The sequence below is a fragment of the Otolemur garnettii genome, unplaced genomic scaffold, assembly GCF_000181295.1.
Source record: "Otolemur garnettii isolate 467f Iridium unplaced genomic scaffold, OtoGar3 scaffold00051, whole genome shotgun sequence".
Lineage (NCBI taxonomy): Eukaryota > Metazoa > Chordata > Mammalia > Primates > Galagidae > Otolemur > Otolemur garnettii.
This window is the reverse complement of record NW_003852446.1, coordinates 9,378,166-9,392,407: the sequence shown is the minus strand read 5'-3', so window position 1 is coordinate 9,392,407 and position 14,242 is coordinate 9,378,166. Positions and strand designations below refer to the sequence as shown.

Sequence of the window (14,242 nt, the reverse complement as noted above, 5' to 3'; positions counted from 1 at the left end):
GGGTCCGGGCTGGGGATTCGAACCCGCCACCTTAGGTGTACGTGGCTGGCGCCTTAGCCGGTTGAGCTATAGGCGCTGAGCCAGGAGGAATAATTTAATGTGAGATGAACATATACACTGTCCAACTCAGTAACAACATTAGTTTTCTCTCATATATGTTCTATACCTAAAATTTTCAACCTTTTTTTGCCATTTGCCCCTTTTGCTAGTTGGGGGAATCCCGTCGAAGAACTCCTAAAATTAATGATTTTAAATGATAAAATAAAATGCCTAGGATTAGAAAGGAAACCAGTTATATTGAATATTGTTATCCAAATACTTACAGAAAAATTATTTGGTCCTTTCTGTTTCAGATACTTTTTTTGGACTAAAGTGAGGAATAAATAAATGAATTAATTAAAGAAGGAAGGAAAAAGAGAAGGCAGGAGAGTAAGCTTACAAATACACATGCCTGGTTTTGACTCCCTCCCAAGCTGTCATCACATCTATTTCCAACAGGCTCCTAGACGTTTCCTCCTCAGCATCTAGCCAGCAACTCATCCCTTTTTGATATCACCACTCTCTCTATCATCTCAAGTCTAAATCTTCAAATCAGTCGTGGATGTCTATAGATTTTATCTCTATAAGTATCTAATTTCTACTATCCAAATTTAAGACCCTCTTATCTCATCCTTGCCCTATTATGATACAGGATTTTTCTGGTTGGTCTCTAATTTCCTGCCTCTTTTTCTCAAAGTTTGCCTTGAGTGTTTTGAGCCAGTTGCTTTGATATGTCCTATACCTAAAGTTCTACAGCACTCAACACATACGCTGTTGGCTTCATACTTAATTGTCAGCTGACTGGTTTACTTACTCAATTTGTATTTGTTTTCATTTTCCCAAATATCTTCCCAGTTCTTTAAGGAAATGGACCACATCTTACACTTACTTTTATATCTTCTTAGAGTACTTTTGCACAATACTTAAAGTACTTCTTAAGATCTTGATAGTCATTATAAGGGTAGCTCCAAAAGAAAAATGTTTGACCTGTTCTTACCTACTGAATTATTACTATAGGAGTTGATGATACCAGACCAAGTCTTTATGTCAAAAACCTACTGGGAATTTTGCATGTATTTGAATTTTCACAACCTCTCTAATTTCTCAAATTACTTAGCCATGGTTGTTTCACTATGTTACTTGTGATTTAAAAAACGGTGAATTTGGTTTTCTCTATGGTGAAGCCCTATGTTTTTCTCATAGCCTCCCCTGTACCCTAGGGCTTGACATATAATAGGTACCTAATACATTTTATTAGATGAATTTTCTTGTGCCTGGAAATTAACTTGTGCCTGAAAAGTAGTTTCTTTACTTTTAAAGGCTTGAGAATTTACAGAGATTATTAAAAATTTTATAAAAACAAATATGATTTTTATAAGCTTTATAGAAAACAAAGCAGGTGATATTACTTGGAAAAGCAGTCTTAGTAAAGTGGGCCTAATATGATCATATTAGTAGGCTTTGATATTTTGTTTGCCATTGATGCTTTTTCTTTTGGTTAATTTTTTTTTTTTACTTGTATCCTTAGGTTAAAACATCGGAATTTTACAGATACTCTCGACAGCTGCGTTATGAAGTTGACCAAGCATTGAATTATTTTCAAAATGTTCACCAGCAGCCTTTGTTGGATATGAAATCAAGCCGCATACGTTCTGCCAAACCCCAAACTACAGTATTCCGAGGAATGATTGGACATAGCATGGTTAACAGTAAAATACTTCTCTTGAAGAAACCAAGAGTCTGGTGGGAGCTGGAGGGCCCACAAGTACCTCTGCGGCCAGACTGCCTTGCTATCGTCAATAATTTTGTGTTCCTGTTAGGCGGCGAAGAATTAGGCCCAGATGGCGAATTCCATGCTTCTTCCAAAGTGTTCAGATATGACCCGAGACAAAACCTGTGGCTGCGGATGGCAGACATGTCTGTGCCACGTTCAGAGTTTGCAGTTGGTGTTATTGGGAAGTTCATTTATGCAGTTGCAGGCAGAACCAGAGATGAGACTTTCTATTCAACCGAGAGATACGACATCACCAATGATAAATGGGAATTTGTGGATCCTTATCCAGTTAACAAATACGGACATGAGGGGACAGTGCTAAATAACAAGTTGTTTATCACTGGTGGAATCACCTCATCTTCCACCTCCAAACAAGTGTGTGTGTTTGACCCCAGCAAAGAAGGGACCATCGAACAACGGACCAGGAGAACGCAAGTGGTCACCAACTGTTGGGAGAATAAGAGCAAGATGAATTACGCAAGATGCTTTCACAAGATGATTTCCTACAATGGCAAGCTTTATGTCTTCGGTGGAGTCTGTGTGATCTTGAGAGCCTCTTTTGAATCTCAGGGATGCCCTTCCACAGAAGTGTACAACCCAGAGACTGATCAATGGACTATCTTGGCATCCATGCCAATTGGAAGAAGTGGCCATGGTGTGACCGTGCTGGACAGACAGATAATGGTTCTTGGAGGCCTTTGTTACAACGGTCATTACAGCGATTCCATTCTCACTTTTGATCCGGATGAAAACAAATGGAAGGAAGATGAGTACCCTCGGATGCCCTGCAAGCTGGATGGTTTACAAGTATGCAACCTGCATTTTCCGGACTATGTGCTAGATGATGTCAGGCGTTGCACCTAATAACATCATGTTTCTCCCTTAAAAATAAGGCAAACAAAGTGTTTGTTTGTGGTAAAGTAGTTAATTATACAACATAAAGAAAAACCTCACCAGTTTTACTATCAAAGCCATTGGTCAAATATCGTAAAAAATTTTCATTCTGTGCTAGCATCCTTTTTTTTTTTCAGTGGCCTCAAACTCATGCAATAAGTTTAATTCTAAGTGCTAGCTCTTGAAACTACTTCCAGAAGCAGTTTAATAGAATGCTCCACTTATCTGGGAAATTGATTTTTCTGCTTTAAACATTTCTTTCCAATGTTAGCGTAGAAGTCATGCATTTTCTAAGAGAAGACCCGATATGTGTCACTGGATGTGATTTCAGTCCCTATCTCTATCTGAAACCTTTCTGAGCATTTATGTTAGTGTATTTCAGTCTGTTATACTTTTTGGTTTTATTATTTAAAAGTTTAAAACTCTTGACCTTTTTGCATGGCTTTTTGCTGAAAATGCAAAAATATAAATTTTCTACAAAATTATCTTTTTATATTCAAAACACTATTTCTAAGCTGCCTTCTCTTATCCGCATTGTGTTAGTGAAAGCATATCCATACTTGCATACATCCTATAAATATATAAGGCACATCCCTTTTATGCGTGGTTAGGATTCTATATTTTTAAGCTAGTGCACTCGCACACACGGTTCGTCATACTTGTTGAATTTTAGATGTAACGTCTTTTCATCTATTAACATTTTTAGAAAGTTAAAATAACTGGAGTCCTCATTTGGTATCAGAGTAGCCTATCTTCAGCCCGTAGTGATTCAGTAATATTTGAAATCTGTATGTTCCTGAAACACAAATGGGCTTATGAAAACTAACATTTTATATTTTATTTTCAAACGTAAACATGAGTGTTTCTTGTTGATGTGTGTCTCTTCTTTTTGGAAATGTTTCTCTTTGCAGTCTGTTTAACGTTGCCCTGTTTTTAGTGAGAATCGGAGTGGTATATGACAAGCTCTGATCCTGCAGCGTGCAAGCACTTTTAAAGAGAATTTAGGTAATGCCAGACTCCTAAATAAAGGCCCCCTAAAAGTAAGTGCAACTCCCATTCTTTACATTCAGTAAGGCTGCTGCATCTGTTATTGAATGGAAGGTAGCAACTCTTAGAAATTTTTGAGCTCAGTTTTGACTTAGAGGTAAGAAATAGAAGTATAATGATACTGGTTATGTCTACTCGTTTATTTCATACAAAATACCCAGCGGCACTAGGTATGTAAGCCCTCAGCTTTTGTTTTACTTACTGAAAGCTACTAGCATGAAGAATAGTAACTCACAAAGTTCAGAATGGATCAAGAATAGCTGTTTAAAAGCTTTTATAATAAGTGTTTTAGGATTAACTGCACCTTTCAACTCTTTAAACGTGAAAGAAAAAAATAATAGTTAACATGGATAAGCAAGAATAACCTGGGAGTGGATCGTTCAAGTTGATGCCATTTTCTTATGAATAGTCTCTATCTGATACAGACTAGAGTTACACTGGCAAAACTTGCCAGGTCTTAGAATATTGGTGCAATATTGCAATGCCTTTTTTATGGCTGCTGTTGTATAAATTTTCTAGTTTCACTTTTTTCTTTTTCTTTTTTGCTGCTGCCACTATTGAACATACAATGGAAACGGGAAGTCATGGAAATGTGAAGACTTTTTCGTAGGTTTTTGTGCAGTTCAATTTACTAAATAAAACCTGATTTAAAACTCCCAAACTGGAGGCACTTGAGTTTAAAGAAATAGGTACACACATACCTTTTGAAAAAGGAAAACACTGGTATTGGTTTCAAAAATCATTACTAATAATATGCTTTTGTATATGAGACTTAAATTTTCATTAATTGTGGTCCTATCATTTACTGCCAGTTTCTAAACATGACATTATGATATTTTATTTCCCATGATAATATGGGTAAAATTCTTCTTCTACATTTAACAGTAATTTTTAATTATTTTACTTTTGAAAACTAGGAATTTAGCCATTTAATTTTTTCTAATATATTAGTTTGTTTAGGGTTTTGTATGTGTGCTGTCTTGCTTTAAAGAAATGATATCTTCATTTGCTGGAAAAGACGAAGAAAGAGCCATCAGACAGGGTACCCATATCAAAGGCTTTACATTTACACTCCAGTAGTGGTTTCTCTTAAATTGCTTAGATATGACTTCATAGCCCTAGTTAGGGTAACATCTGAGCAAATATTTGAATATTCTTGGTCTTCATTTTAAAGGCACAAGGCCAAGGTCAAAGTTCATGTTTTGTAAAATTCATGAAATCTTAACTTGAACTAACTCTGGGTTCAGCTTCACATAAGTCATGTCTGACCTGATGTGAGCTATGATCAGTTTTGAGCTTTAAGAATAGTTGCTATTGCTTGAGTTCTGAATGTATGAGAAAACTTCTGTTTTATATGTAGTTCTAATTTAGGTTATTTTTAATCCATGATTAACATAACATTCCCTTTTAAAATTACGGCTTAATTGCTGCAAGAGATTTATTTTTGTTATACTAAACTATGGAAAATTTTTTCATATAATTTTTTTCAAGTTTATTTTTTGTGTGCTTCATTGGGAACTGTTTTTGTTTATATACATGATATGCGCTCAAAACAGTAGTTTCTAAAAATCCAGTTAAGAGATTTGAAACTATACAATATAATTGTTGTCATCTTTAATTTTACATTTTAAGTGCCAGGCTTCATAAAAATAGCTGATCTTGATTTAGAACCATTTGTTCTCTTCCATGTCTTTGACCTTCTTTCTACATTTTTGATTTTAAAGAAAATCCTTGCACTACAATCTTTTCATACAATCCAAGATTCTCACATTGAAGGTTTTGTATTGGAAGAAATGCTACTGGTTTTTAAACAGCAAAGCTTAATGAATGGGATTATTAGCTTTTCTAGAGACAGCTTTCTTTGTGTCCTCATTACTCTGCTCTATGTGAGTGTTACTATGATTTGTGAAATATTGACTGAGCCCTTCACTTATCTTTTCTAAGGCAGCACCTTTGGACACCTCATTCTGGGAAGCCTGCTCAAGTCATAGTAAAGGACACACACGTTTGTGTGGGGAGAAGTGGTAAAAATGGAGTTTTGTCTTAATTACATGAAACTAAGCTTTAAAATATTTTATAACAAATTATTTGAGCTGCATAATCTAAACATGTCAAACGTTCAGTGGGACTATTTTTATATATGTATATGTGGGTGTAGGTCATAACATTTCAGTTTATAATATAATTTGTTGTTTCAGTTTATAAGCTATATCTCAGAGGAGACTAGCTCTTTTGAGAATACATAATTTAAAGTTTTAGACCGATGTAAAAGACAACACACGTATTAGTGTAAACTAGATATAATTGAGGGCTATATGGCAGTTAAACTGCTAGTGCCACTTTTCTTTTTTGCCTATTACACATTCTTGGTTTTTTGTTTTGTATTCTGAACATTTTTGGAGATCATATGTTTGTTTGTTTAATTGCATTTAGAGTCGGTTTGGGAATAAATATCTTCTAAAAAGAGATTTATCATAAAAATAAAAGTCCTGAAAAATTAGTTTATCAAGAGTTTATGAAGTCAAATATTCAATAGGCATAGACTGGAATAGATAAATTCATGGAAATCATAATCCTTTTAGTATACCTGTATAACTTCAATATTATACACAAGTTACACTGAGAGAATGCCATCCGGTTTGTTCCCCCTCAAAATTCTTGGATTTTCTTTTTACATCTTTGGGAACAACTGCATTAAACATTTTATTAATCAGTATACCAGTCAAGATTAGGTGTTTGCTTTCTGAAGGAATGTTCCAGTGAGGTGATTGGAGAGGTTATTTTCTACCTAACTTGTACGTGCCCCATACCTCTTGGGCATACTTTGTCTATAGAAAAATATTTTGACCTTAGGTACACTTTGGGCCAGTAGTCAAATAATCCTAGAGCCGATATAAAAGTCTTAGAATAATTTAAGGTTTGCCTTTTATACCTGTTTTGAAAGCCTTTACATTTTTGTCAGGTAATTTTTCCCAAGCCGTGAATATGATCTATTCAAACATGTTTATGCTATCCTTTCTGTTTTTAAATTGAAAAAAATGTTAAAAGTGTTTATGAAGAAAAGTTTAAATAAAATATTTTTAATCTTTAAACTGTACTTTATCTCTGATTATTTGTGATTTTTATATAATCCATCACTTTCAAAGTCACTAATGACTTGATCGGCAATATACGTTTTGTTTTCCTTCAGCATGACAAAGAAGTGCCGTGAAAATGATTTCTACCAATGCTTTTAGCCACAGATTGAAATGAGAGCATTGGAGTAAAATTATTTATACTCTTATGTGCAGTGGAAATTTTATAGTGAAGCCAAGTAATTAAGGTTCCACTAACACACAGTTTTGCAGACTGAAAATACAGAACTGAGAAAAAGCATGTATAAGCCTCAAAAGTCTTCGTTTGGTGACTTTTCAATTTCCGTTAGCATTTTTAATCACTGGTCTTAGAGGCATTTCTGAAATTCAGGTACAGGCTGAGCCCTTGTGTGTGCTAGGCACATGTGTACCTTCTTTCAAATAGATTCTGAACTCAGCAGGATTCCCAGGCACCTAGATCCTGGCCTCAAGCCACCTTTCCAGCCTCTTACTCCCCATCAAACACTCCATTCTGTTGTGATCTTTACATGTGTTCCTTTCCAGCCTAAAATTACTTGCTTTTCTTTCCCCTATTCTCCTTGTCAAAATCCACTTTGCCAGCCCAGCTCCCCTCCCTGCTCAAACCTGTGTTACCTCTTCCATTGAATTAATTGCCTCTTCTACACTCAATGTATAGATAGGTCTTAAATTTCGTTTTACCTAATGGTTGGGCATAGTTCTTTCTCCATAGTTTATTCATAGTCTTCTACTGAGCTAAAAGTCTGTTGCAGCTTGTGACAAATTCCATATAAGTTACAGATAAATGCTGGGTATTTAGATGAGTACCTCAAGGTTTTTGTCTCTGCTTTCTTCTCAGTCTACACTTCCTGCACAATCTCATCCACATCTGCAATTTCATCTATAACTTCTATTCTGATACCTGTCAAATCTGTATTTCCCAACACAGTTTCAACCATCTCCTGAACATATCTCACAGGTCGTGTTGGAATTTCCAAGTGAACTAGGACAAACCTGAATACATTATCTCCTTCCAGAAAACCTGGCCGTGTCCTGTGTTCCCTGTGTTATCCTGTGGCTCGACCATTTTCTGTGATTGTTCAAGTCAGAAACCTGGAAATGCCTCTCTCCTTCCTAACCCCAACATCTTAGTTCACTCGGTTCTAGCTCTTTAAGCTCTCAGTTGCACTCTTTTCTCCACACTGTCTTAATTCAGGCACTTTGGGAACTTTTAAAATTTTTTTTATTTTCGACAGGTAAACCAGTGTCTTCACTGTTGCACAGGCTAGAGTGGGTTGGCATCATCACAGCTCACTGCAACCTCCAAAGCCTGGGCTAAAGCAATCTCTTGCCTCAGCCTCCCAAGCAGCTATCGTGTTTCCCCGAAAATAAGACACTCTTATATTTATTTTTTCTCAAGAAGACACACTAGGGCATGTTTTCAGGGGATGTCTTCCTCTCCGTGCCAAAATGCATGGCGTGGCTATGCAGTGTACTGGTCCAAGAACCATGGAGTCTGGACACCATGGCCTTGGGCTTAAGCTTATGCAGCCATGCCCATCACTAGGTCTTATTATCGCCACGCCCATCACTAGGTCTTATTATTGGGGTAGGGCTTATATTTAACAAATGCATAGAAATCCTGCTAGGGCTTATTTTTTGGGTAGGTCTTATTTTAGGGGAAACACGGTAGTGGTACAAGTGCCCTAATCATTTTAAGTTTTTATTTAGAGATAAAATCTCACTCTATTGCTCAGAGACCACTCTGTTGGTCTCCAACTCCTGGCCTCAACTGATCCTCCTGCCTTGGCCACTCAGATTGCTAGGGTTACAGGTGTAACCCACCACAGCTTGCTTTGATCTCTACATCCAATGATCCACTTTCTACACTGATGCCAGAGGGAGCTTTCAGAAAGTAAACCTGATTCTGAGATTCAACAGTCTTTTTTTTTTTTTTTTTTGACACAGACTCTTACTACGTCACCCTCGGTAGAGTGCTATGGCACCACAGCTCACAGCAACCTCAAACTTGGCTTTAAGCGGTTCTCTTGCCTCAGCCTCCTGTGTAGCTGGGACTTACAGGTGCTCACCACAATACCTGGCTACTTTTTGGTTGCGGTTGTCATTTAGCTGGCCCGTGCTGGGTTCAAACCTGCTAGCCTTGGTGTACATGGCTGGTGCCCTACCCACTGAGCTATGGGTGCTGAACCTCAACAGTCTTAATCCAAGCTAATTAGAGTTCCTGAATAGACCAGGTTTCCCCTGGCCTCTCTGCCTTTACATGGGTACTTCCCCGCTTCCTTTCCGGGCTAACCCTTTTTTGGCCTTTAAGAACCAGTCTGGACACCATGGCCTCAGTGAAATTTTTTTTAGCCCCTTGGGCCAGGTTATCACTGTCCCCTTGGAGACTGGGCACAGTGACTCATACCCATAATCCTAGCACTCGGGGAGGGTGAGGCGGGTGGATAGCTTGAGCTCATGAGTTTGAGACTAGCCTGAGCAAAAATGAGACCCCCCGTCTCTACTAAAATAGAAAAACAAGCAAGGGGATCACTTGAGCCCAAGAGTTGCTGTGAGCTAGGACACCACAGCACTTTACCCAGGGCAACAGCTTGAGACTTTGTCTCAAAAAACAAACACTGTCCCCTTGGTCTTATGATAGCACCTATGGATACCGAGGCATCACCTCCTCTGACACTTGATTCTAATACTGTCTTCTCCATCTCACCCTTAACGGTACTCCTTGAGGGCCTCTCGTGAGGAGGGGTAGCTATGTTAGAGAGCTTGACTGCCAAAGTTGACTTCTCTGAGGAATTTCTCTCCATTTATTTTCATTACCACTGCTCCTATGTCTAGAAGGTTGATGGATACAGCAAATACAGTTGTCAACAAATAATATCTCAGTATTTCTGATTCAGGCTCAATATATCAAGTGAAACAGACCAAAGGGTGTTTTGCAAAACATTAATCCTGTGAAATTCGCTGTGGGGGAAAGTGTTCAGTGGTCACAATAACAGGAAATATGGCATATCATTTTCTTTTTCAGATTAACATGAAGGTACAAACAATTAGATTATAATGTTTGCGTTTGTTAGGTAAGGTCCCTAATGTAGTTGTGTCCCTCACGCCTCATTTCTCTTTCTTTGAAAAATCTCAACAAGGAGGCATGTAGTATGAGAAGTCCTGCTGTTAACTCATTTCGGTTTTGTTTGGCTCAGTGTAAACCAAACATTTCACCACTAAATTATTTTTTTCCTGATGTATGTGGTCCATGAATGCTCTTCAAAAACCTTGGCTAAGGAATAACTGAAAGAAAACAATCTCAGAAGAATCACTAATTCAGGTATTCTGGTCTACACATGCCTCTGGCAGATCTTGTTAGTTTCTATGCTGAAGTTGACATTTTGCCAAGGATACATGATAGATTTCACATCATGAGGAAGGTCCCACTTTCTCCCCCTAGGACAGTGTTTTTCAACCTTTTTTATCGCATGGCACACTTAAATTACATTGATCCAAAGAAAAGTGAAAAAAAGAATATACTTACTCTGCTTTGAACTTCTTTCGAAAATAATGATCTTTGGTTGATGCCTGTGGCTCAAGCAGCTAAGGCGCCAGCCACATATACCTGAGCTGATGGGTTAGAATCCAGCCCGGCCTGCCAAACAACAACGGCTGCAACCAAAAAAAAGCCAGACGTTGTGGTGGGTGCCTGTAGTCCCAGCTACTTGGGAGGCAGAGGCAGAATTGCTTGAGCCCGGGAGTTGGAGGTTGCTGTGAGCTGTGATGTCAAGGCACTCTACCCAGGGCAACAGCTTGAGGCTCTGTCTCAGAAAAAAAAAAAAGATGTTTAAGACTTTGGTGGCACACTCAAGATCCTCTCACCACACACCAGTGTCCCACAGCACACCAGTTGAAAATCACTTGCCCTAGGAGTAGGATAAATTTGTATAATTTGTACAACTTGCATAGTTTAAGGAGCAAGACTTCCAGAATGGCCAAGGAGCTCAGCAAATTCTCTCCCTAAAAAGTAATGATGAAACTGAACAGATTTGTCAAAAAAAATATTTAAGACTCCAGGAGTTGACCAAACCAAAACCTAACACACCAAACCAGCAAAATTCACCACCCTCTGGATTGGGGATGGGGGACACAGAATCCAGAGTTGCTATATTTTCTAACAGAAACAGGTTATACAAAGAAAGGAAAATGTGACCCACATACAGGAGTCAATAGAAAATTGTCTCTGAGGGATCAGTGTGTTATTGAGATCGGTGTAATTACAGTTTTGTATCCTGTACTTTCACATAAGATTTTACTAGAGACAGTTTTTTAAGCCATTAAAATTTCTTTGAAAAAGTCTGGGCATAGTAGCTCACACCTGTAATCCTAGCACTTTGGGAGGCTGAGGTGGATGGATCACATGAACTCAGAAGTTTGAGACCAGCCTTAGCAAGAGCAAGACCCCATCTCTACTAAAAATAGAAAACTAGCTGGGAGTTGTGGCAAGCACCTATAGTCTCAGCTACCTGGGAGGCTGAGGCAGGAGGATTGCTCAAGCCCAAGAGAGTTTGAGGTTGGTATGAGGTATGATGCCACAGCATTCTACCCAGGGTGACTGAGACTCTGTTTCAAAAAAAAATTTTCTTTGAAAATAGTATTTTTTAGTGATTAGTGTTCCAAAATATGGCCAAATTGTAATTTATCTAATCATGCCCCTATTATGAGAATTACCGCATTTTTAAAGGTTTTTTTTTTTTTTGAGACAGAGCCTCAAGCTGTGCCCCTGGGTAGAGTGCTGTGACATCACAGCTCACAGCAACCTCCAACTCCTGGGCTCAAGCGAATCTCCTGCCTCAGCCTCCCAAGTAGCTGGGACCACAGGCACCCGCCACAACGCCTGACTATTTTCTTGGTTGCAGCCATCGTTTGGTGGGCCCAGGCTAGATTCGAACCTGCCACCTTAGGTGTATGTGGCTGGTGCCTTAGCCACTTGAGCCATAGGCACTGAGGCCTATTTTTCTTTTTGTAGAGACAGGGTCTAGTTATGTTGCTCAGGCTCATGTCGAACTCCTGACCTCAAGTGATGGATCCTCCCAGCTCAGCCTCCCAAAGTGCTGGATTACCAGCGTGAGCCCCCTTGCCTGGCACTTAATGTAGTTTTCTACAAATGGAATTATATATATGTGTGTGTGTGTGTGTGTGTGTGTATGCATTTTTTTTTTTTTTTTGCAGTTTTTGGCCAGAGCTGGGTTTGAACCTGCCACCTCTGGCATATGAGGTTGGCGCCCTATTCCTTTGAACCATAGGTGCTGCCCTTTTTTTTTTTTTTGAGACAGAGCCTTAAGCTGTCGCCCTGGGTAGAGTGCTACGGTATCACAGCTCACAGCAACCTCCAACTCCTGGGCTCAAGCGATTCTCCTGCCTCCACCTCCCAAGTAGCTGGGACTACAGGTGCCCACCACTATGCCCGGCTATTTTTTGGTTGCAGCCGTCATTGTTTGGCAGGCCTGGGCTGGATTCGAACCCACCAGCTCAGTTATATGTGGCTGGTGCCTTAGCTGCTTCAGCCATAGGCGCCAAGCCTACAAATGGAATTTTTAAATGAATTATTTAAATACCCTGACAAATACTGCTAGATTAAGCTTCAGGAAAGTTCTACAATATGAATGAAACCTGCATCAGCAGAGAATATGAGTTTCTTTATCACCACGTCTTCACCAGTATTGGGCTTTAAATTTAATACAGAAATAGAGAAATCATTAGCAATCTAATAGGTGAAAATTGTATTTTAATTTATATTTCTTTTATTACAGTGAGGAGCAATTTTTCACATTATCTGCCATATATGTTCATGTCATTTATGTTTTTGATGGCATTTTGGTGTTTCATTATGGCTTTTTTTAATTAAATGATAGGTGTGTACATTAATGCAATCATGGGGTACAGTATGGTGTTTTCACATTATGGCTTTTTAAGGGATTCTTCATCAATTTATACTGTTATACTTGAGTATATTATTCCAAGTGATGGCTAGGTATCTTTATTTTTATTTATTTTTTTGAGACAGAGTCTCAAACTATCACCCTGGTAGAGTGCTGTGTCATCATAGCTCACAGCAACCTCCAACTCAGGCTCAAGTGATTCTCTTGCCTCAGTTCTTTCTATTTTTAGTAGAGACAGGGTCTCACTTTTGCTCAGCCTGATCTCAAACTCGTGAGCTCAAGCAATCCATCTGCCTTGGCCCCCCAGAGTGCTAGGATTATAGGCATGAGCTACCGTGCCTGGCTGGTATCTTTAATTATTGAGGTGATTTTTAAAAATCATACTGTCAGGGCAGCGCTTGTGGCTCAAAAGGGTAGGGCGCTGGTCCCATATGCTGGAGGTGGTGGGTTCAAACCCAGCCCTGGCCCAAAAAAAAAAAAAAATCATACTGTCAGCCTGGGCACTGTAACTCACACCTGTAATCCAGCACTCTAGGAGGCTGAGACAGGAAGATCACTTGAGCCTGGGAATTGGAGGTTGTAGGGAGCTATGATGGCACCACTGCACTCTACCCCAGGTGACAGAGTGAGACCTTATCTCAAAAAAAAAAAAAAATCAAATAGTTAAATTTCATTACATATGGAAAGCAAATAAAACAACTTAGAGAAAACAACAGAGATAGGGATTATACTGATGGAACAAAATGATTAAGAATCAAATATATTTGAGAGATAGGGGAAGCTGATAAAGATACCAAGAAAAGCATGGTGGATATTACAGATTCAAGGTTCAAAAGTTAATGAGCGGGCCAAGTGTGGTGGTAATCCTACCGCTCAGAGGATGAGGCAGGCAGATTGCTTGATCTCAAGAGTTCAAGACCAGACTGAGCAAGAGTGAGAGCTTGTCTCTGCCAAAAATAGAAAAACTAGCCAGGTGTAATGCCGTACCTGTAGTCCAGGCTACTTGGGAGGCTGAGGCAAGAGGATCGCTTGAGCCTAAGAGTTTGAGGTTGCTGTGAGCTATAATGCCACAGCACTCTACCCAGGGTGACAGAGTGAGACTCTGTCTCAGAAACAAAACAAAACAAAAGTTACTGAACAACATTCTACTTAGATCCTGACTATGAGAAGTTTCTTCATAGGGTTCCATGTTCTGTAATGGAAACTTTAATTGAATACCTGCTATGTGTGCGCTAGTGGGAATGAAGTTAGGTGGAAGTAAAATAACCAAGGTTCACTCTGCTCTCAGTCTAATGAGGGAGCATAAACAATTAAAAATTACTAGCTCAGTGCCTGTGGCTCAAGCAGCTAAGGTGCCAGCCACATACACCTAAGGTGGCGGGTTCGAATCCAGCCTGGGCCCTCCAAACAACAATGATGGCTGCAACCAAAAAAAATAGCCAGGCGTTGTG

At 39.0% G+C, this 14,242-nt stretch overlaps 1 protein-coding gene across 1 annotated transcript in view; it reads left to right on the top strand.

Moving 5' to 3' along the window:
* The window catches only part of KLHL15 (kelch like family member 15), a 28,246-nt gene extending 21,400 nt beyond the window's left edge, over positions 1-6,846 (top strand). Inside the window, exon 2 of the mRNA XM_003791915.3 lies at positions 1,568-6,846. Coding sequence (XP_003791963.1) covers positions 1,568-2,677 — 1,110 coding nt within the window. The 3' untranslated portion in view covers positions 2,678-6,846. The remainder of the gene's footprint in view (positions 1-1,567) is intronic.
* The last annotated feature ends 7,396 nt before the right edge of the window (positions 6,847-14,242 follow it).